The sequence below is a fragment of the Aptenodytes forsteri genome, unplaced genomic scaffold (assembly GCF_000699145.1).
Source record: "Aptenodytes forsteri isolate BGI_AS27 unplaced genomic scaffold, ASM69914v1 Scaffold65, whole genome shotgun sequence".
Taxonomy (NCBI): domain Eukaryota; kingdom Metazoa; phylum Chordata; class Aves; order Sphenisciformes; family Spheniscidae; genus Aptenodytes; species Aptenodytes forsteri.
In genome coordinates, this window is record NW_008795127.1 from 9,049,963 (window position 1) to 9,073,758 (window position 23,796).

A 23,796-nucleotide genomic window follows, 5' to 3' on the forward strand; every position below is an offset into this window, starting at 1 on the left:
GTTATTTAATAAAATAATTTTGAGAGTTACTGGGACATACTTTAGAGTACTGAAAAGATTCATCCACTCCTACCATGTTAGTTAAAATTAACAAATTAACGACTGAAATAACAACAATACTTAGACTCTGTCGCAGGGATATTCTACGAAGAGTGCAAGTCACCAAGAGGTAACATAGGTCATGGATTCATGGTGCTCACTTTATTCCCTGGTGACTGCCCAGTGCAAACTCTTACCTAGCAATGAACACCATGTGGTCATACTTCGGTGACAGAAATAAACAATTTCCCATTTGCCACGGTGTGAAAGCTCACATCTTTACAGTTGCTCCACAGGACCTGATGCAGAGTATATTCATACCCTGCCTTACCCTGCAGTATTTCGGTGCTACATTGTACTTGATAATGCTCTCGAGAGTGCTCTGGATCCTAATCCAGTACTAGCAATGTTTATTGCCCTTGTAAACTCTTTGTACTGGGTTTCAGTGCACACTACCTTTAGTTATCCTCAAAGCAGGCTTTAATGTATGGGGAAAACATCCTAGCCTTGCTGAAGGGAGGAAGCCTAGGGGTCTGGACCGAGGCAAATAGCAGATAAGTGAGTTGTAAGAGTCAGTTTAGACCAGGAGTGTACCAAAGGGTGTTTCTTGGCGTACGTGTAGCTGGCCTTGTCCCACAAAGCAGTTGGTGTGCTGTTTCAGCATTGCGCCCAGCAGGGCGTTTCTTTACGCACTGTAGTGTAGGCAAAATTCTGAATTTGTTCAGCAGAGAATAACACGGGGTCAGTATTGTAAAACGTTTTGCTTACTTTTTTGACTAGTATTTAGATAAACTAATTCTAGTAGGTTTGTCAGAAAGTTGGAAGGAGCTGAGTTGTCGTGGTATCTTTACCACCTCTGCCGGGGAGAGGAAGGAACATTTAAGAAAGCTGCTGAAATGGGAGAGAAAAGTGTCTATCACTCTGCACCACTGCTGGGTGGAAAAGAATAATTTTTTTTCACAGTTTAACCTTAGTGTCTGTTACCACACAACCTTAAAAGTTAGAGGAACATTTTCTGCCACTATAGCAAAACCTGTATTTCTACTGAATAGAGTCCTTACTAGACAGCTATCTGTTGTTTTTGTGCTTTTTTTCATCTAACATGCATGTGCCTTCCATTCTCATGTTTGTTATGTTTTGCTGTCTCACATTGCTTTATTTAGATGCCATCTAACAACAGTATCAGAAAACAAATAGAAACACTTCAGGTGAGTTAATATGTTGTTTTAACTCAGTGAAACGTTGCTTTGTCTCATGTAAATACTTTGGTTTGTTTTTTATGTTAATTGTTGTATTTTGTGCTTTCCTTTCTTTGTAAAATTGCTGTTAGTACTGTTAAGAAGCAACAGGTCTCAGAATAGCTCATGTTTCAAAGATCTTTTTTTCTTGCCAGGGAGTAAAGGAGAAAGATCAGAAAATTATCTAATATCAATTTTCCTTGCGGGTGAAAATGTGGCTTTGTGAGATTGAGTATCAATATCGCAGCTGGTTTCCCTGAACAGCAGTGCATGTTTCCACTGGAAGTAAACTACCTATTCAGATATATGGTTTTTTTCTGTCAATTCATTTCAAAAAGTGTCTTGCATGCGAGCAAACTTGAAAACATTTTCACAATAGAAAAATGTGAAACTGATTTACTATAACAACTTGCAGTGCACTAACTTGAAAGTCTTTTACACCGTTGGTTTTGCAGGTTTTAAAAAGTAGAAATTGTTTTAGTTTAGAACAGAAGAAAAGTTTAACATCAGTATTAAAAAGTACTTTCTTCAGTAAGTGATTACATTTGACTAACATGGAAAAAATGCTATTTTGTTTCTTGCCTTCATTGAGATATGTTTCATTGACTTGTCTTAATGTGTCATGTAAGACCACTGTAGATTTGCTCGTAGTTTTTTGGTTTTGTAACAGACATGCAGTTCTTGACAGCTTATTCCATAGTCTGCTGATATAATTTATGTTAAAAGTTTTAGGATTGTAAACAAAACTATGTTTGGGAAAAAAAAAAAGAACCAAACCCCAGGTAAGACTGCTTTTAAATCTGACAGGCATCAGCTAAAAAGACTGAAATTCAGCCAGGTTGGTGAATTACATAGCCATATATACTGTATTCTGGTTACAGTAATCTCAAAGAGAAAAGGAAATACTGACATATTGACATGAGTATACAAAAAGTGTGCCATAAATTAGACCCAAAAAGCCATTTTCTTCTAGCATATTTGTTTAGTTCCTAGTTATAGGAAGAGAACATGAAAATTTTCAATGCTTAAGAAATTAGAAGTACTGCTGTATTTATTATGTAACCCTTTTTAAAAGGTGAATGCCTCCTTATACATTTTTTTTTTTTTTTTAACAAAGCAGCAAACTTTGTCATAACTAACCAGAAGTAGCTATATTGGATGGTAAACCTAACAGATGGAATGTTAACACATTGTAAAATATCTGCTACCTATACAGTTTTTTTGATTAGATGATTGCAAGCCAATAGTAAATTTTTGGTTTTCTTCTGGACCCATAAATTAAGCTCCCCTTTGGAATATCAGAAATAAGAAAATTGAAGCATTACTCAGGTCTAGACACTGCATTTCAGATAGACTTTGATAATGCGTGTACCAACAAATTCACCAGCCTGCTTTGAACATCAAGAACTCTTGGCCTGTAGATGAAATATGATGAGTAATAATATCATGGTTTTTTTGCTGTTTAAGTTGTTTAAAATCAAAGTTATCACCGTCTCACGCTCTCGTACAATTATGAGCTTTTGCTTCTTCCTCACAGTAGCACTGCTGGTAAATTAACTGGACAGTGGGACAGTTATCTGTCTGAATACTAACCAGGGACAGGTGTAACTTTCTACTGGTTAGATTTTGTCCAGATCACCTTCTTAAATTTACCCACTGCCTATTTGCAGGTGTGCTAATTCAGAGGCAATGGCAGGAACTCATTGATGAGTGTGAAGGGAGGGTAGAACAGCATTATCGCTGACGTAGACTGGGTTAATTTATTCCCTCTAATATTCTGATAAACAGTCATGTACGTTATTTGTCTGTGAAGTACCACTTTTCCCTCTGTGATTTTGTGATAGGCTTTTAGCCTTTCTTAAAGTAAGCTGCTGCCAAAACCAATAGTCCCGACCCACCCGTGTTAAAGCCATCCAAATTACTCTCCTTTGTATAGTCTATTGGACAGACATGGCCATGAAATTATTTGGATCAACTTACTGGTGTGAATTGGACTTTTACTGCTACAGTCAGTGCAAAGGGAACAGTGAGATTGCAGAGGAGGGAACCAAGGATGAGACCATCTCTTTTCGAACAGTATGGTCTTAGATCCACTTACACCCTTTGTGAAATTGCACTCCACTTGTCCTGGGAGGACAAAGTAGTCTGCTATTCTGACTCATTGGCTTGTGGTAGAGGCCACAAAATGTGAAATTAGTTAGGTTCAAGCCATCATATAGATATGTCTTGAAACAGAGAGACTTCACTGGAGATGGGGAAGGTGTGTTTTGGGGGTTCTTCTGTTGGTTTTTTGTTTGTTTTTGTTTGGGGGTTTTTTGTTTGTCTTGTTTTGTTTTTAACTGAGAATGCCTAAAAAGGTGACAACTGGGAATCATTTATTCTGTTCATAAGCTCATACTTATGGCCAATTCCAAGAATCTCGCTAGACACTTCAAGACTATAAATACACCAAGAATCCCTAGTTGGAAAAGGGATTGCTGGAGTTGGTACGAAGAATGTTAGTTACTTACTGTTTTACACAGTTTAAGAGCTAGGAGGAGCAAAGCTAAACTCCTAGTAGCAGCTTTAAGACAAAAAGTAATTGTTTTTCATACAGTGCATAATTTAAACTGAATTATGCCACAAGATTTTATATTAATTCAAGAAAAAGCTAGCTTAATTGTTACAATAAAAATCCATTGGAAGTGAGTAAAGACCAATACAGCCCACAGGAAATGGCTGAGTTGCGTGAAGCCTGGAGTGCACACCCAGAGAAGCATCCTTGTGTGCCTGCCCTGTTTTGCATTCTTTTCTTCTGCACCTGCTACTGTCTGCTGTCATAAACTGGATGATGGACTTAGACTTTGTGCCTGATCCAAAGCAGCTACTCCGATGTTTTAGACAAGCTATAAGTTAGTTTGTTATAAAGTAGGTATTCGTTACCAATGGCTTTCTGAGCAAAGTTCTTGGAAGCAATACACTCTTGGTGTTCATCTCAAGAGGAATGTCTGCTTTTTAGTTACTCCTCTGCTCTCAGAGTGAAAGACTTGTAAAATAATCTGGAATTACTAGTTAAATATTCAGTTAGTATTGGAAATACATAGTACAGGGTTGTTTTTATGAAAACACATTAAAACTTGTAGTTGGTATTAAACACATACATTTTCATTGTTAAAAAAATTTGAAAATATTCTCAATTGTCAAAAGAGTAATAATAAAATTTTCTGAGTATCTCACAGGCAACAGTAACTGTATTTTTCATTTATTTTACAGAATAAAGATCCCAAAATGTCCCGAGTTGCACTGGAATCTTTGTATAGGTTATTGTGGGTTTATGTTATTAGAATAAAATGTGAAAGCAACACTGTAACTCAAAGGTAAGTTTATTATGCAAAGGATTTTAAACTATTGATTGGTGGGGTTTTTTTTCCCCCTAGTGATATCAGAAGAGATCTTGAAGCCAGCTCAGGGATGCTCTAGTCAGGTAAACAGGGGAACAAAGACTTCATCTTAATAGAGAAAACCAAAAGAACTTGATTACTTTCATGAGGAGAAAGAATAGAGTCTACAATTCTCTTTGCAAGGATATGCAGGGATAGAAGAGCGTGGAGAGATAAGAAGGAGGAAATTTATTAAAGTTAAAAGGCACTAATGGTACCAGAACAAATACAGTATGAAGTGGCCATCACGAAGTATGGGCTGGAAATGAAAAGGTTTTCTTTATAAATTAGCATAATGAGAATTTGGAATAGTCGTTCAGATTTTGTCCCCCCTCCTGACTATTACTAACTAGTTTAAAGCAGGATCTTGGTCACTTTATAAATGACGCCATGATACTGTTGCCTGTGACAGTAGAGGGCTGTACTTTGTGTAGGTGGTCCTACCTGTCATATGTTTCTGTATTATTTAGTGATAAACCCCCCACACTTTTCCAGATTTGAACTGTAACATCTATGCTATTATTAAAAGTTATTTTTAAAAGGTTTTTTAATTTCTTTTTGTTTCTAAATTCTTGTAGTCGTCTCATGAGCATTGTATCAGCACTTTTTCCAAAAGGATCACGTAGTGTGGTCCCACGAGACACACCTCTGAATATATTTGTGAAGATTATTCAGTTCATTGCTCAGGTAAGAATACATCCAGGTAGAGCTATAAGAACAGGATGAACTATATTTGGAAGAAATGTAAATTTAAGGTTAGTTTTTGAAATATTTGCACTGAATTAATAGTCTTCTATCTTGAATAGAATTTCCCCAAATATGTATAACAAATGAAATTACTTATTCTGTTTCTACTAGTGGCAAAATTATTTTACTTAAACTTAATAACAGTTGTATATGAACATTATGATTATTAATATTTACAATTGTATTGCACTGTTGTGGGTGTATGTGTGTATATATATATATAAAAATACACTAATATAACTAGTATATTCCATTATAATATTTTTATAAGGGACAAAGCATTTGAACAGTAATATCCACTTATATTTAGCCTGGAGACTAGCCTCTGTAGATAGAAAAAATATGCAATGCACGCAGTAGTGTGTAGTTAGTATTGCATTATGATTTATATTATTTTAGGTGCTTCTGTTGTCCTAATATCAAAATGCAGGATATGATCTCACAAGATAAACTCTCATTCATCTATAACCTTATAGATTAGAGACATGTTTTCCTGTCTTACAGATAGCTTGTCTGTTCTTCAGCTTCCAAGATGTTTTGCTCCTGGTCATACAGGGATGAGGCAGGGCACACAACCCTTCACTATTTATATTTGTTTCCTAGGGCTCCTCTTTTTATCGCTAATTTTTAGTTATCTAAAACAGCTCATTTGTAGAAATGTGTTTGACCTGAGCAGAATTGTCTGGGAATTTTTTCAGGAGAAATGGTTCAACTATATCAGGGGATGAGCTGTGTTGAATTGTACTATATTTAAAAAAGAACATTAAGTCATAAGAATAAATAGGAAAAAAGGCATATTTTTAAATTATTTTTATTTTTTAAACTTTTATGACATGATACCCAGCACCTGTGCAAAGCCAAGAAATTAAACTATGCATATTAACAGAAAAGACATGATCATATGAATCTATTTTCCTTTATAGGAACGTTTGGATTTTGCGATGAAAGAAATAATATTTGATCTTCTTAGTGTTGGAAAATCACCTAAAACCTTCACTATTAATCCAGAGGTAAAAAAAAAAAGCTCATTACTTGCATGCAGCGAGAACAGGGCATTGGGGGATTTTTTGGGGGAAAGTGGTTAACTATTTTTGAGCCGGGATGAAAGCAGATTAATGAATATCTGAAGGGGTGTTGTGCTAAAACTAAAGAAGTAATTGTAGTCGTGCACAATTGCTGTTTCATTTCCGGTGAGTAAGCTAGCAGCAGTACTACAGTTCAGACTCATCTCAACCATAATTTCACTAAGTATGTCTGAATTTTGGTTACAGTATAACTGTAAAGCCTTTTTTCAGGGAAGTCGTACCTAGCTCTTATGGTTCAAGGCCTAATCTAACAGATGAGATGTTCAAGCAATGTCTGTCTTCAGTATGTCATTCTCGAGATTCATATTAAGCCCTTTAGTCCTCTGTACTATAAAATATTCGGTATATTAGCCCGTGCCAAGTCAGTTAACTGGTATCAGAGTTGTGGGGGAGGCACTGAAGGCTTAAACGTTATTCTTGTTACTTTCATTACCCTAATATGTAACATTTAAATAATGCCTGTCCTACTGGAACCGTACTGCTGTCTGTTTAAAAGAGAGGAAAAATGCAATTCGTGTTTTGCCTCATCTGTGTTACTTTGTTATAATTTCTTCTGTTTTCTCTCTCCTTTTTCTTCCCTTTTTTGCTATTGAAGAGGATGAATATTGGCCTCAGAGTCTTCCTTGTCATAGCAGATAGCTTGCAGCAGAAAGATGGTGAACCACCAATGCCAACAACAGGAGTTGTTCTTCCCTCAGGAAATACTCTGCGTGTGAAGAAAATTTTTCTTAATAAAACGCTGACAGATGAGGAAGCAAAAGTTATAGGTATGTTGTATTCTTTTGCAAGTTGGCATTCCAATATGTGCGTATATGTTCTCAATTATTCTCCAGCAGTACATTTGTGTAACTTTATTTCTGTATTTATTTTAATTGTTAGTGAGAATCTAATGATAGTCTCTTTTAGCAGAAATTGCTTTGATTCTTTAGAGAGGGCTTCTAGACAATATTGACATTCTGGTGTCCAAGACCAAATCCATGGCTTTTTTGAAGTGTTTTGCACTGCCAAATTAGCACAAAGAAGCCTGAGTGCAGTTAGTGTGGTAAATAGCATGGCAATTTTTGTTCCCTTGATACCACTCTAGAATGTCCGAAATGTCCCACAGCTGAAGTGGAGTAAGACAATTTTGATCCCTGTGCTCTACTGATCTTCTGTGGATGAGGTAGTCATCTCTAAAGGACTGTTTCAACATGTAAAATTTAAACTAGAACTAAAATGCTCAGAATTGAGAAAACAGAAAAGCAACTACTGGTTGCTTCCTTGTTTATGTTCTTTCTGAAAGAAGCTTCTACTTTCATACAATACCTGCTACTACTCATTTAACATGCCTTTCTTTTGACATTTGAAGTGTGTGTTTCATGTCATCTTTTGTGCAAGAAGAAATTTGTCCTAAGCTGAATAAGTGGCAAATATTTTAATAAAAATGTGAAAACTAAATGAGAACAAATGAAAGAGGTGATCGGAACTCTTTGGCTTTTCAGGAATGTCCATATACTACCCTCAAGTCAGAAAAGCGCTAGATAGCATTCTTAGGCATTTGGACAAAGAAGTTGGAAGGCCCATGTGCATGACTAGCGTGCAGATGTCCAATAAAGAACCTGAAGACATGATTACGTATGTACTGAATTACAATATTTTCACTGTCATAGTTACGTCATACTGTTTTTATGCTGTAATGTTGCAGATGCCATCATTAATGCATTACAATTGTTGGCTTTTTACTTGACTATTAAATGAATGCTAATTTCATTAATTAATGATAAAAAATTTTGTTAGCTCCTTAGTTTTGACATGAAATTGGAAATATTTGTGGTGTACTGAAGTAGATTTTCCTGTTGTTTTGTTGGTTATAAACTGTTTTTGTAGGGGTGAGAGAAAACCTAAGATAGATTTGTTCAGAACTTGTATTGCTGCTATCCCAAGGCTGATTCCAGATGGCATGAGCAGGACTGACCTCATTGAATTGCTTGCAAGGTAAGGGAAATGAAATTCTGCTCTTAGTGGATGTTCCTTTTTAAATGCTGTGTGTATAAGAGTTTGTCAGTGCACTATGTAGTGTGAGTCCACTGCATACAGAATCCGTTCTTCCTATTCCTGCCTACCTTCTGCAGTTGGTCAAGTGTTACTGGCCAGAGTAGCAGGAGGTAAATCTATCCTGAAGATCTTACGCTTATTTTTAGAGAGAATTTTTTGAAAAGTAGGAATTTATTTCTGTTGCTTTGTTTTTTGAACTTGTCTTATCTTTTTGTTACTACTGTCATACTTTTCCCCCTTTTTTCTTTTCTTTTTTTTTTTCCTTCCTATTGCTAAGACTGTAAATTATCATAAAGGCATTCTTCTTTGACATTACCAAAATGTGAGACAGGCACTTATGGGAAACTTTTTTCCTTGTTCTCTACTAATCCTGCTTCCTTTTTCCATTCTTTTGATCCAACACTACCCATATTCTTCCATCTCTTATCTCAATTTAAATTGCATATGCCTTATCAGTACTGATAAGTAGTTGAGTCAACTGGACAGCCAGGTGTTTGCAGGTGGGTAAACTGAGCATTCAGTGAGAATATGTAGTTGTGGTACGTGCAGACAGTCTTTCTTTACGTATTGCTAGCGTGATAAACCTTCCTCTTTTTCTTTTTTTTATTTTTAATAAAAGAATGGTCTTGGTGCAGAAATACAGGACAGCTTTTACCTTTGCAATTATAAATTCATTTGCATATAATGTGTTGAGTTACATATATTAAAAAGTTAGTAATAATGTGAGAGAATAAGGTTTTTCTAACACTTTTTCTTCAGTGTCAAAAACCACATGAAAGACATGAAGTATTAAGTAACAATACAGTACTGGATAAGTTTCTTCTACCGTAGCGGGCTGAGGCATATTTTTAAGTATACATGCAAAGGGTTTTTTTGTGAGTTTTTTCTCATGTCCAAAGTAAAGCTGCTTTATCTGCAAAAATAATCTGTTCTTTCCAATTTTAATTTGAAGAAAACAACCTGTACATCACAGGGTGGCTGCCTACTGAGCTCTAAGGTGGTTGCTCAGATGCATGCAGAGAAGTGCCTATATGAAAGACTTGACCATCTCTTTTGAAAATTATTTGTTTATACTAAGTTTTGTGAAGTCTTGCATTATTTTGCTGTAGTAGTAGCCCCTTCTGTTAGTAGCCAGTTTCAGATGTATTCAGTGCAGAAAATGCATCTGTGCTGAAGTATTCTACATTGTACAGTAAAGAAGGAAGAGTTAACACCAAACTTTAATTTATAAAGGCTGGTTAAGAGTATGCCAATTTAGGGTGATGATACCGGTATTTTTTCTAAACAGGCTGACAATTCATATGGATGAAGAACTTCGTGCCTTGGCTTTCAATACTCTCCAAGCATTAATGCTTGATTTTCCAGATTGGCGGGAAGATGTTCTTTCAGGATTTGTATATTTTATTGTGCGTGAAGTGACTGATGTCCACCCAACGCTTCTTGACAATGCAGTAAAAATGTTAGTGCAGCTCATAAATCAATGGAAACAAGCAGCCCAAATGCACAATAAAAACCAAGATTCTCAGGTATTTCTAAATAAAGTCCTTTGATGTTAAAACGTGGTTTGAATCTGCATACAATTTTATTAGTAGGCTTTATTGGTTTTGTTAAGTAATAAAAATTCATCTTACTTTCTTACAGTGCTTGAAGATTTTTAGTCCTATTATTTTAAATGAGCATTTTTCCCAAAAAAATACTTTAATATTATTAAGTATTCCCTAAACACTAATTCGTGGCCACATTTTTGCTTACATCAAAAGTCATCATGTATAACTGGAAATATATTAAGTAGGAGTGGTTAAACAGTAGAACTAGGAAAAAAGCATTTTTTACAAGCAAACAGAAAGGATTAAAATAATTTAATTTTATACAATCTTATACGTAAGAGTATTACTTACTTACTTTTTAGTTTTGCCCTCACTGCATCATTCTCGTGAGAAAGTGAATAAGAAAGACTTTCTCCTGATATTTTTTTGGACTGAATTCAGAGAGATACTAAAAAAAAAAAAGTAGCTGATATTATGCCATTCCCATAATGCAAAATTTGACTAGTAGCCAAACAAGATCTAAATATGATTAATTCTGTTATGTTAATCCTTATGATTAATTCTGCTGTGGCCAATAATGGAACTATAGCTTGGTTGTGTTTACTCTTTTCTTAATTTGCTTAACTTCTGTGATCTTTTTCTTAGCGTGGTGTATCCAATGGGGCTGCCCATACCCTTCCTCTGGAGAGGACCCTTTATTCCAGTGTATTTCATGTGGTGGAAGGCTTTGCTTTGGTCATCCTTTGCAGCACAAGGCCTGCCACCAGGAGATTAGCTGTCAGCGTTCTCAGAGAAATAAGGGCCTTGTTCACACTTTTAGAAATTTCTAAGGTAAGAGTTGATGACCCATTCTTGTGACTGCCTAATGAAACTGCTTTTCTTTTGACTTTCTTTGAGCTTTTTATGCTTTGCATTTTGTCTTTCGTAGAGCGATGATGAGTTGGCTATAGATGTAATGGACAGATTAAGTGCTACTATCCTGGAAAGTTTTATACATCTCACTGGGGCTGACCAGGTAGGAGAGTTATTTTGTTAAGTTGGATGTAAGATGAGGTAATTCTGCAAAGCTGTCGAAAATAAATTGTATATATTTTAAATGATAGTGTCACTATGTTCATGATAACTTTATCAACAATTTATCACCTTAAAAAAACAACCAACCAAACCCAACCAAGCAAAAAAAAAAAAAAAAATCAAAAAACAAGGAATGTTGTGAGACTGACACCACCATTGTATGCTTTCAGATCAGTAGTGTGTCGTTATGACCACCATATACACACAGACAGCTGTATCTATATCCGTTTTTTCTCATCTTGCTCATAGATTACAGTTTCTTTGAAGCGAAGACGACTGCCTTTTTCTGCAGCGATACAGTGTCTAACAGTCAATGTGTCCTTTATCCATAAAGCTATGATAACTATCAATGAATAACAACTGAATTCCATGTTTATATATTTATCATTAACTTTTAAGTATCAAGGAGAAGCTCTTCTGATTTTAGGCTTAGGAAACAAGTTGGAATTCAGTAGTAAGGCTTTTAGAGTCCAGAATCTTTTGGAAGAATTAAGTCATCATGAGTGAAAGGGCCTTTTTCTAGAATTTACTATTTCCTAATATCCAGTTCCTTCCCAAACAGCATGTTTATATAACTGTCTACATTAGGAACCTCTGTGAAAAAATACATAAATGGAGTAATGTGTTCTATCTATTCCAAATGTTGTTTTGACACTAATACTTTATTAGATATTTAACAATTAAGAGATTGTTATTTAATATACATGGATATTAAATATTGTGTTGTTCTCTTTTTTATGCACACAGACTACTTTACTGTACTGTCCCAGTTCAATAGATTTACAAACTCTGGCTGACTGGAATTCCTCCCCGATCAGTCACCAGTTTGATGTGGTCAGTCCATCACATATATGGATATTTGCACATGTGACTCAAGGCCAAGATCCATGGATTATAAGCCTCTCAAGTTTTATGAAACAGGAAAATCTTCCAAAACACTGCCCAACAGCTGTAAGCTATGCTTGGACATTTGCTTATACCAGACTCCAATTGCTGTCTCCACAAGTGGATATAAAGTAAGTTAATTTCTAAAGTAAATACAATATATTATATTGAGTATTCTTTCAAGGTTTATCATCATTGTAATGTCATTATGTTTCAGGGAGGTGACATATGGACTGTTAATATTTTCTGTGGGTTTAATTCAGCTTTATATAACAAAAACTTAAAGCAGTTCTATCTGCAAAAAAGATTAATTAATTCATGCCTTCGGCCATATCATAGTTCAACAGATTTGACTATAAAAGCATACATTATTGCTGTACAGGTCTATTCTGAATAATTTATTCAGAGTTTACCATGTTAACAATTTTGGAAGCAATGGCATATACCTAATTGAAAAACAAATTCAGTAGAAAAACAAAGAGAAACCTGGTAAGCTTTATTTACAATACTGAGCTTTTTTTTTTTCTCCTTAAATAGCAGCCCTATCAATGCAAAGAAAGTGAATACTACTACAAGCAGTGACTCCTATATTGGGCTCTGGAGAAACTACCTGATTCTTTGCTGCAGTGCAGCATCTTCTTCAAACTCCTCCACCTCCACAGGCTCTGTGAGATGTTCTCCTCCTGAGACGCTGGCGTCTACTCCTGACAGTGGTTATAGCATTGATTCAAGAGTAGGTTCTTCTAATGCTTACTGTAAATAAGTCTACATGTTACTGGAAGCGGAAACACTTGAGGCTTGTAATTACTGTCATGATTCTTAGAAACTTGTGTAGTTTGTCTGAAAACATATTTTAGTATACATTTGTGTTTCATTTGTTTAGGATAGTGTTTCTGTTCGCTTCTCCCAACCTGTGCTGTAGAGGCTTTTCTGCTTACTAAGGCTATGCTTTTTTTTGTCATGAAAACGTTAACCCAATCTCAAAGTCTTATCTAGTGGTAATGAGGAAATGTTTTGTTTACCATTAAGGTTTTTTTTTTTTTCTGTCAGTAGACTTTTGCAATTCTGAGCAAATAGCCTCTCGCTTCAGTAACTGAAGCAGTGACCTATTCAGGCATGATGTGTCTTGTTATATTTTTCCCAACCACAGACAGTTTTCTGTCTGCCTTGCTTCACATCACCTGCAGATATCTCCCCCTGCCCCCCCCCTTTGCTTCTTTTTGTTCTTCTCCTTTTTGGCTTCCTGTAGAAGTACAGTAGAGGTGAAGATAATTCGTGGACTATGCAGCAGATTTTTGGCAGAAGCAGCCTATTCCAGTTGTTTGTTACCAAGGTCCTTTCCCTAAATCTGAGAAACTGTAGACTGAAAGCTTTGTTCTCTTTGAGAGCTGCAATGGAGTATAAGGAGTTGGACACCAGAAGTCTGCTTCCTCTCTCTAAGGAGGGCAGATACGCTAAACATGCAAAGCATCTGTTTATCATGTTGAGCCATTCATTGTCATCTGACAATGAAAATTCAATTATACAAGGAATGGAGAAGTAGTTAATACTACTTTACTATTTCAGAAAGTCTTTTTCCATGTCAAAGACAAAAAATTTTGTTTTTATCATTTTAAGTCACTGATCAGTGTGAAAAGACTGTAAAATTACAGCAGAAATTTTAATGTCACACTACCTGATCGTTTGGTAACTACTTCATTCTGTTTTATTCTGGTTTTCTTCTTAGATCATTGGCATTCCATCCCCTTCCTCCCTGTTTAAGCACATAGTTCCAATGATGCGCTCTGAGAGCATGGAAATTACAGAATCCCTTGTGCTGGGACTTGGCAGGACCAACCCAGGAGCTTTTAGGTAACTGTTGTATTTCATCTGTTTTTATGCTAATTGATTACAAAGCTGGGTAATCAGAGCTCAGAAAAAAAGGTTTGCTTTTTTTTCTTTTAAGAATTTTTAAAAAGCTGTGAAAACTGATTACCATTGTCTTTTCTAGCATTTAGCGGTGTGATAAAGATTATTAGAGGTTGAAATAATTTTATGTAGAGGTCATGTCTGCATAAAGAAAAAGAAGTTAGTTGAAACGATAAACAGCTGCCTTTTATTGATATTAAAGGCTGCCCTTATATGAACGAACAGACTGTGTGGACTATTAACATTTGAAATGTTAATTATAATCATTTTTGTGAGAGTTACTAAACTCTCCTTATTGGTATTGCCAACAAACATACGTTTCTGAGCTCTTTTTGTGTAGGAGATTCATGATAACTGTATTCTAAAAAGAGATTTTTGGATCAAGCTGAAAAAAATACCAGTTACAACTGTTTTCTGACTAGTGCTGAAGCTTCTGAAATTCGTGGCGCATCCCTTGCCTCCTTTTCTTTTTTTTCTGAGTAAACTTCCTGTAACTTCATAACTAATACACCTTTCTCATATGTTGTACCGATGACAAGTCCATGTGGATTAGTTTCGGTGCTGGTAACTGTGATTACTGCAGCAGAATTAAATCTGTGCCAAGTCACTTGTTCTGTCAATCTAATTTCATACATCATGTTCAACATATTTGGATTCAGCTCATAATCCAGAACTTTTGGTTACCCTGTTATGACAAGTCTTCATATAAATGTCGAATTCAAAATGGTCTATCTAGCCATCATGGCATTCCTACCTCAACTGAAATTTACTTTTCTTCAGATCCTAACGTACTGTTACTGTCAATGTGTAGTACAGATTCACTGAGGGGAAAAGGCAGCTCTATGCCAGGAAGCCATGAGTTTTAAAATGCATCCCTATGCCACTGTCCTCAACTGACAACTCTCTCTTTACGGAGGATGGATGAAGAGGGAGAACATCTGAGGGGAAGAAAAATTCCTGGGAAAGCCAGTGCTCAGCATCAGATGTTCTCTGACAGCAGCCAATCTCTTGTAATGGAGAGTTATGAAGTTATACCATGCTATAGCAACCAACTCTGCTTCTGCAGAAGAAACCAGGGATCGCTAACACTCTTGGTTTTGAATGAGATGGTTCTTCTCTCCAGTCACTTGTGTCCCATATTATGGCAGATGAGGAGCCAAAGATGTATTTGAAACCGTAATGTCAAGTCCTCAGTTATAGTATTCTGTTTTACTGCTTTGATAATCTTCTATATTATATATCATATATATATATCAGATATATATCATATCTGACTTGGCTCTCCTACCAGGAGTAAAGTAAGACTTTGTCTCATGGCCCTGAAGGTCTACTGAACAGTTTAAATCATAATTGTGCTCTACAAGTCTAGAAAAGGCTTTCAGAAAGGATTTCACTAGAAATCCTTGTTTTCTAAATTAGAAACAATTCATTCAGCAAACTTAAAAAAAAAACCACACACCACCCTGATTCTCATCAGTCTTCTGATTCCTTTGTTCTGAATTATATGTTTTGTTTCTGATGACTAGCTTTTTTCCTCTGTCCAGTGTGCATAGTCACACCAGATGCTAACTGTAGCTCATCCTTCACCATTGCAGCTCTCCACTGATTTGTTGTTCTGGTTTTGTTTTTTTAAGCACAGTTCCTCCGCACTTGGTATGTTTTACTCGGGGACTTTTTTCATTATATATTATATGTATATGCAGTGCACTTAAACTTGCTAGAATACTCTTTTTCTCTTTTTTTTTTCCCTGTTACTGATCACATGAACTTGTCTAGGAGTCTCTTGCTCTCCATTGGAAGCTGACCCTTTACTATGTTTTAGCACAAAAAAAGCTTCTTCCAAATTCTTTTCTGTGTTTTCTACATTGGAAAGAAAGTATAAAACAATCCCTAACCATGCTTAAGTCTCTTGTAATTGAGTGCACCGCAAAAGTTTGTGCAGCTTTCTGATCATCTGGACCCATTCTCTGAAGGAGGACCTTTGAATGATGTAGCAGAGGAGTCAGTCATTTACCATGAAAACTTGAAGTAGTTTATGCTTTTGATATGTCTGAATTACAATAGCACAGGAAGTAGAAAAATGTGTCACACTCCAACAAATCTAAAGTGGAGGCAGTAGTTCCTATGTTAACAAATATTAAAGTAAAACCAATATGTTTTTACCTTAGTATTTTGTCTCCGTAGATCCATACTACTGATCTCCTTCCCCTTTCCCTGCCCCCTTTTTGGAGTCACAAGAGAGAGTCTCAGTTTGGCAGAAGGAACTGGGTAGTAATAAAGACTGGAGCTTCAGAACAAATAGGGAATGTAACCACAGCATCAAAGCACGTTGCTTTTCAGTTTTCATAGAGACTAGTCTGACTTCTGTCAGCATAATGTTATTGGCCTTAAAGAAACAACTAAATGCATAAATGCATCGTGACAACTGAAAGAGCATTGTATGATAAGCTGCCAACATCTTTTTTCCCTAATAGTATCTATTTGCACCATAAGGCTTTGTTAAACCCTGAATGTGAAAATAAATGAAAATCATCTGTGACAGAAATATACCATAATACTTGGTGAATGCAAATTTAGTGGTAATTACTGAGACACCCATTTGGTAGTCTGTCTTTAAATTAGGAAAATATCTTTCTAGGAAACATCTCTTTTAAATGCTGATTTAGTTCAGAAAGCAACAGGTAAAGAAGGAAAACCCGAGGGTGTTTAAAGTTATATTGTAACACTAGTTGCTGTGAAACTTCTTTCAGTTGAGCTTTTAATTTAATGGTTGTTTTTATCCTTTTAATTCTTTTATTTTAATTCAGGGAACTAATAGAAGAATTACATCCTATAATTAAGGAAGCACTTGAAAGAAGGCCAGAGGTAATTACATATTTTCCACTATATTCAGTACACAGTTTTAACTATCTTCTCACAAATGGTAGTAAAGGAATGTTAGTTACATTCTTTAATTTCTGCACCTAAAAACTGTCAGTATACCAGATAAAAAGGTGAGATGTTACTTTTTTACATGATTGTAAGGTATTTACATTAGAAGAGCTTTGTGTTCATTTTTGAGCTCTGTATTATTCCAGTATCAGAGGTTTTGTTTCAAATGATGAAAAAATTACTGTAACCTTTTCCACATTCTTTCAATTCCTTTTACCTAAGCATAGTTTTACACAGTTGTTACTTCCTTGTATCATCAGTAACATGCCCACAATTAATAGTACCTAAGACATAGAATTGAGTTCTACTGTTTACCAACTTTGTTTATTTTTTTTAAATGAAAAAGGCTGTAAGCTCACCTGACTGACTGCTGTGACTAAAAATTTTCTGATGGAGAGCATGTTTTACAGCAGGGTTTAGAAGCCTCAGTAGGTATTCATAGAAATAATAATCTCTGCAACTACAAACTCAGAAATGATTACTCAGTATTTTTTGTGGTAACTGTCATATTCTTATTAGTAACAAATTTGTAATTAAGTACAGATATGGAAAGGAACATCACTTCTGTGTAAAAATGTTACTGGGCTATAGTGTGTTTTCTCAGTCTTGCATGCAAATATGTAGAAAGATTGGTGTTTGTATTTCAGTTCATTGTTTTACATGTTGCACTTTGCAACAGGAGACTGATAAAAAACATTATTTTGATAATACGTGTAACAGCAAACCTGGGATATCTTGGAGTTGCAACAGGGAAAAATTTTGTTCGTTTGTCTGGTTTATTAAAATTGCTAGCAAGTTTGGTAACTTATCTTAAAAGGTTGGCAGCTCTGATAACTGATGCCAGTTGTAGTACAAATATAATAATGCTTTTATATGCCACGCTGGTTTTATACTTAGTTTTTCCTCTGCTTCATTTAATTTTGTGTTTCCTCCGTTGAATAGAACATGAAACGGCGCAGGCGTCGAGATATTTTACGAGTACAACTAGTACGAATTTTTGAACTGTTGGCAGATGCTGGTGTCATTAGTCACAGGTAGGGGCAGCACTGATGAGATGTTGTTTATGCTTCTGAATTAAGTCACTACTATTCTTATGACCCAGTATAACAAGCATGCAAAATTCTTCAGTGAGTTTTAGTATACCACTAAATAAATAGACATGTTTTTTTGCTGGCTTTCTAATCCCTCCCCCATGCTTTTTGTCAAAGTGGTCTGTGTTTTATTTAAAATGCTGTTATTTCCCGGGACATTGCTTTGAACAGGCAGTATGTCATGTTCCTTTTTGTTTGTGTGTGTGTTCAAACATCACACCGGTTACACCAAGCGGAAAATGCAAGTTACAACTTTCTCTAATCAGTCTGGAATTCTTCCTCACCTGGAGTCCTGATGCTAGTCAGCGTGTCCTATGCAGAGAAGGCTACTGCTCATTAATATTGGACCTTTTTCTTTCTGAGGGAGGCAGAATGTTAACTGAGTTGGGGTTTTTTTCCCAGTTTATCCTACTTGTGTAGGGACACTTTGAAAGAAGACTTAAAATTCTGGCATATGTTTTACAAGTCTCTTACAAATTTTTTTCTATGCAGGTGGAATTGTGTAAGAGCAAGCAGGCTAGGAGATGGTTAGGCTAGCTCCTCCCATTCTGTTAGACAATACTTAAAATATTTGTCAACCTTAGCAATGTAATCAGTGTGAAATTCTCAATCTTTAGGCAAGCTACTACAGTATATTTCAGAATGTTGCCTCAGAAGCATTGCTAAAATGCCTTTCTTCCTTTCGGCATGCTGATTTTCCGAGTGCAGCTACTAAAATCGTACTCTCCCTTCTTATCTTTTAAGGTACTCACTGGTGTTTAATTAGTGTATGTAAAAAATCTCCTAACCACAGTCTGCACCCTGGAACTTTGTCAGCTTTTCTCTCTGAGGCCAGTCTGACTCTGTGGTGGAAGATAGCAAGCAATTAAGGGCTACCATAAACCTCCTCATCTTGCCTTTGGTGTGCAAGACATGCTTTTTAGTTGTCTTTGGTACAAATGTGGGAAGATGTTGGAGGGAGCTGAGAGGAAAGGAATCACCCTTCTAACAATTTTTCAAAATTGTTTTGAAAACAGTTTTTCAAAGGAGGGCAGGTTTGAATTACATGCAGTCTTTAATCTCCTTATTCAGTTTAGTACTGATATCTAGTCAGATGCTAAAGCAATGAAGGTGGGAAATGAATATATAAAATTAATAAATTGCTTTCATCTGCTAATAGTCAATAGCATGCTGTGAAGTGCTGAACATCGTGACTGACTCCCAAAAATCAGTATGTAATATAGATGTCTATAGTCAAGTAGTAGTAATTATTTTTTCTGGTTTACAAATTGCGTGGGGTTTTTTGGGGGGAGGGGTTGGTTGTTTGGGGGTTTTTATTATTATTTTTAACACTTGTCCCTAGTATAAGAACTAATTCTGCGGAAGGATGAGTGACTTCTGATAGTGAGGCTTGATTATTAGTTTGTTTTCACTGGAGCTTTTTATTTAACACTGAAATAGAAGCTGTGTGAAGAAATTACTTTAAATTAAATACTTGCTGTGATGAGGTTGTAGGGTTTTTTAAAGAGAAAAAAATAAGGATTTTTCTTCAAAAATCGTTGTATGTATTTATCATACTATTTGATTTTTTTTTATTTATTTTTAAGTGCAAGTGGTGGCCTTGATAATGAAACACATTCCCTCAACAACACTTTACTTGAGTATGTTGATCTAACGAGACAACTGCTAGAAGCAGAAAATGAAAAGGATTCTGATACATTGAAAGATATCCGATGCCATTTTAGTGCCTTGGTGGCAAATATCATTCAAAATGTTCCAGGTATGTAAAAATGCTTTAATAACTTCTGATTACTGTCTTTAATATGCAGTACTTTTAAAAAAAACCCAAAAAACAACAAAACCAAACAAAACATAAACACACAAAAATCCACTTTTTCTCTGAAGTTTCAGAATACTTTCATAAAAATAATTTATGCCATCAGTTGTTTTGTATATAACTTCAGCAGCATGAGTTTTTAAGAGAGATTTTTGGTATTGTTTGGAAGCATACAAGTAACTTTCTTACTTAGCAAAAGTCTTGCTGGTTGGCAGTGCATGAAGTTTTCTGGACTAATAAATAGCTTATTCTTGTACACTAGTGGCATGAAACAGGACAATAGTAAACCTACATCCAGCTATTACGATGTTGAAATAATGTGTCTTTACGTTGATTTTTCCTTTTATATTAATTGAGTCTGTTTCTGTTTTACGTACTTTATTTTAAAGAATGACAAGAGGAGTGTGTCTAACTGTGTGCTTTTCTTACAGTACACATAAATAGCTTATTCTTGTACACTAGTGGCATGAAACAGGACAATAGTAAACCTACATCCAGCTATTACGATGTTGAAATAATGTGTCTTTACGTTGATTTTTCCTTTTATATTAATTGAGTCTGTTTCTGTTTTACGTACTTTATTTTAAAGAATGACAAGAGGAGTGTGTCTAACTGTGTGCTTTTCTTACAGTACACCAGAGAAGAAGTGTCTTTCCACAGCAGAGTCTACGCCACAGTCTATTTATGTTGTTCAGTCATTGGGCAGGTCCTTTTAGTATCATGTTTACTCCCCTGGACAGATACAGTGATAGGAACATGCGAATAAACAGACACCAATACTGTGCATTAAAGGTATTTTAGCACTTTTTGAATTTTGGAAATAGATTGTTATGTTGACTTTTCTAATGCTAATTTAACGTTTGGGCTTTTTGGATGTGGTTTTCACATTCTTGTTGCCATTCATGACTTAGTTCTTTTTCTTTTCTGCCTACATGTAAATTTATGACAGTTCGGCTTTTTCCATACTTTAAACTATAGCGCTTGCTATAGGGATTTCTTAAAATTACTACTGAATGTTCACTTCCTGTGACTTTAGTCCTCAGTTGCCTAAGGAGAAAGGCTTTCATGTAAAAGTACATTAACAATCAGACATATTAACTCTTACATATGTCAGCATTTCAGTATTGACAGTTCGTTGTATTCGGGAGTTGAGAAAAATATGATTTGATAATTTCTTGAATAAAATGTTAAACAGTTTTTTATTAGCCTTGGTCTTCCTCCCTTGACTGAATAGAAGCTAGTTTTCTGATATTTTAATGGACTTGGTAAAAGCACTTTCTGTATCTGAGTTATTAAAATGTAGTGTTTTTCAATTACTTTCTAAAGGCTATGTCTGCTGTACTGTGTTGTGGCCCTGTTGCAGATAATGTCGGGCTCTCATCTGATGGCTATTTATACAAATGGCTGGATAATATTTTGGATTCACAAGATAAAAAGGTAATACAAGCAATGTCAACATTGGTTTGCAACTGTCAGTGCCTTCAACATACACTTTAATGAGTTTTGCAGTCAGATTGGCCTAAATGATTTAGAGTGGCTTAAGCTCAAAGCTGTTTTAGTAGTGCATATTTTTGCAGTGTCCTTAATATGTGTATTCACCCTGTTGAGGAAGGCAGTCCCTAATCATGGTCTAAAAACAGACAAAACAGAGTGGAAGAGGAAAGGGCAAGGAGTAAAACGTTGTGTATTGTTTATAAACTAATCAGCTTAATCAGGTTGAGTTGTAGTAATAAGCAGATCTTTTAGAAATTTAAAGGAGACAAGATTTTGAACATGAACTCTTGTGAGACCGTAGAGTCCATTGGGGGTCCTGTGGAGTTACAAAGACCAAGCTTTATATCTAAACAGTAAGGTAAGCTTTAGATTTAAAAGGTAGGGCCTCCATTGCACTAATGCTATGACTACATAAAAATACAGCTCCAGTGGGCTACTTTGATTCAAGAGAACATGCAAGTCTCCATATAGATCTATCCCTTGTATCCCATTGGAATTCCTGCATATGTTGAAGTGCTTTTCTGTATCTGATGCTTTCAGGTTAGTGTTCAGCTTGTGGTAAGTGAAAATAGTAAATAGCTCAAGGTAGCCTTGGAACTGAGGAAAGAAAAAGTCGGTAGAGATACCGACTTATTTGCTTCAATAATTTATGACTGTGTGTGCAAGGTGAACATTAAACAGTTTGATAGAATTACCTGTTGTTATTTTAAGCTGTTATCTCGTTTTTAGATGGAACAAATTTTGGTATTGCAGTTGTGTTTTGGTTTTTTTAATTAAATATCTATTTCCCTATTTTATGCCATTTTTGTAAATCGGTCTTTTTTCTATATTTATAAATAGATATTGGTTCTTTTCTGGAATACAGGTTCACCAGCTAGGCTGTGAGGCAGTCATGTTGCTTTTGGAACTCAACCCTGACCAGAGTAACCTCATGTACTGGGCCGTAGACCGGTGTTACACAGGTTCCAAGCGGGTAGCAGCTGGCTGTTTTAAAGCCATAGCCAGCGTGTTCCAAAACAGGTACTACAGCATTTTTCAAAACTTCAAACTTTCATTTTCAGAGTGTGCTTTCATGTAGAACCGTGTTTTTTCCTCCCACAAAGAGAAGAGATCACCCCTGTTTGTGTGTATGTGTTACTAGAGAAACTTTTCAAAATGTTGTTATCCCATACCATATCCCCTGTAAATTAAACTTTAATAAATTCAAATTTTAAAAAGCCAAATGTAATTTTACTTATTTCACACTTGCAATTTTCCCCTAGGGATTACCAGTGTGATACAGTGACCCTCCTGAATCTGATACTATTTAAAGCAGCTGATTCTACTAGGGCTATCTATGAAGTTGCTATGCAACTATTACAGGTTTGTAAGCTAATTTTGATTTTTTTTTTTCTTTTAAAATAAGAATTGTCCCTGTGCATTTAAAAAAAAAAACACCCAAACTGTTATTATTTGGTTGTCCCTTCAGTAATGAAATACAATGTATATATTCTTTTTCTTCTCTGTTTTAGTGCATAGTTAGGCCAGATCCTTACTTGGCACAAATAGACTTCAGTGGAAGTGTGTCTGTTTTCATGAACTAAGCACTCAAGACTTGTATTTTCGTAGTATCTGTTTTTCAAGAGACAAAACCTAAATGAAGATTCTTCTGGTTTGGCTCTGAAACAGAGTGGCGTATAGCTCCATTTGTCCAAAAGCACCTCAGAGAGAAGTATATTGCTTCCTGTCCCTTTACTCTGTCTGCTGGGGTAGCAGTCAGTTTTCTGATTTTTGCATTAATACCAAACATTTTTTTCATCCATCTATGTGGAGAGATGATAGTGAAAATCTTGTTAGCCATTTAATTTACTTTTGTATATTCCTTTCCAGGGTCATTTAGGGGTTAGCTTAATCTTACAGGCAGCATTAGTGTTTAAAAATAAATAAATCTGTGCTGCCTGTGGCTCAGACCACAAGTCTTGGAGGTTTTTTCAAAGGTTTTTGTTGTCAGCTAAATTCAACAGTAAAGTCCCACTGAAGTCACACGCCTGTTGATACATCAGCACTCACACCACCCTCCCTTTCAGCCCCATCTTTCTTCTCAAGTGAACACCACTGCTTAAGATCAGCCCGAACTGACTTTTAAAGTATCAAACTGCTTTAGCCTCCTGCTGCATCTCTGCCATGTCAAAGCACTGCTCCTATCCATGTCTTGTAGATGAGCAGAAACTGATATTGTTTGGAAATACAAGTGTTCAATAGTATTTCACATTTTGTTATAGAGAAATTTATATTTAATGCAATATTTTGTGAAAGCAGATTTCTGAAGTTTATTGCTGGAAACTCATGAAGTGGAGTGAGTCTTAGCTAGTCTTCTATGAAGTTACTACAGTGTTGGTGAATACTGTAGATGTATGGAGATCTGCATAGATAGGAAACATTAAATGAGAGTAGATACATGAATTTAAAAGATGATTTTATAGAAAGGTTTCCATTGTAGCTCTGTACT

The 23,796-nt window shown here is 35.7% G+C and overlaps 1 protein-coding gene across 1 annotated transcript in view; it reads left to right on the forward strand.

Moving 5' to 3' along the window:
- Positions 1–23,796, forward strand: part of FRYL (FRY like transcription coactivator) — a 165,904-nt gene that overhangs the window by 84,561 nt on the left and 57,547 nt on the right. The window contains 19 exon segments of the mRNA XM_009277425.2: positions 4,530–4,633; positions 5,275–5,383; positions 6,367–6,453; positions 7,124–7,295; positions 8,010–8,142; positions 8,395–8,502; positions 9,851–10,088; positions 10,755–10,940; positions 11,038–11,124; positions 11,931–12,199; positions 12,606–12,801; positions 13,795–13,919; positions 16,784–16,841; positions 17,850–17,941; positions 19,585–19,757; positions 20,446–20,606; positions 21,141–21,251; positions 22,174–22,328; positions 22,571–22,670. Of these exon segments, the coding sequence (XP_009275700.1) occupies positions 4,530–4,633; positions 5,275–5,383; positions 6,367–6,453; positions 7,124–7,295; positions 8,010–8,142; positions 8,395–8,502; positions 9,851–10,088; positions 10,755–10,940; positions 11,038–11,124; positions 11,931–12,199; positions 12,606–12,801; positions 13,795–13,919; positions 16,784–16,841; positions 17,850–17,941; positions 19,585–19,757; positions 20,446–20,606; positions 21,141–21,251; positions 22,174–22,328; positions 22,571–22,670 (2,664 nt within the window).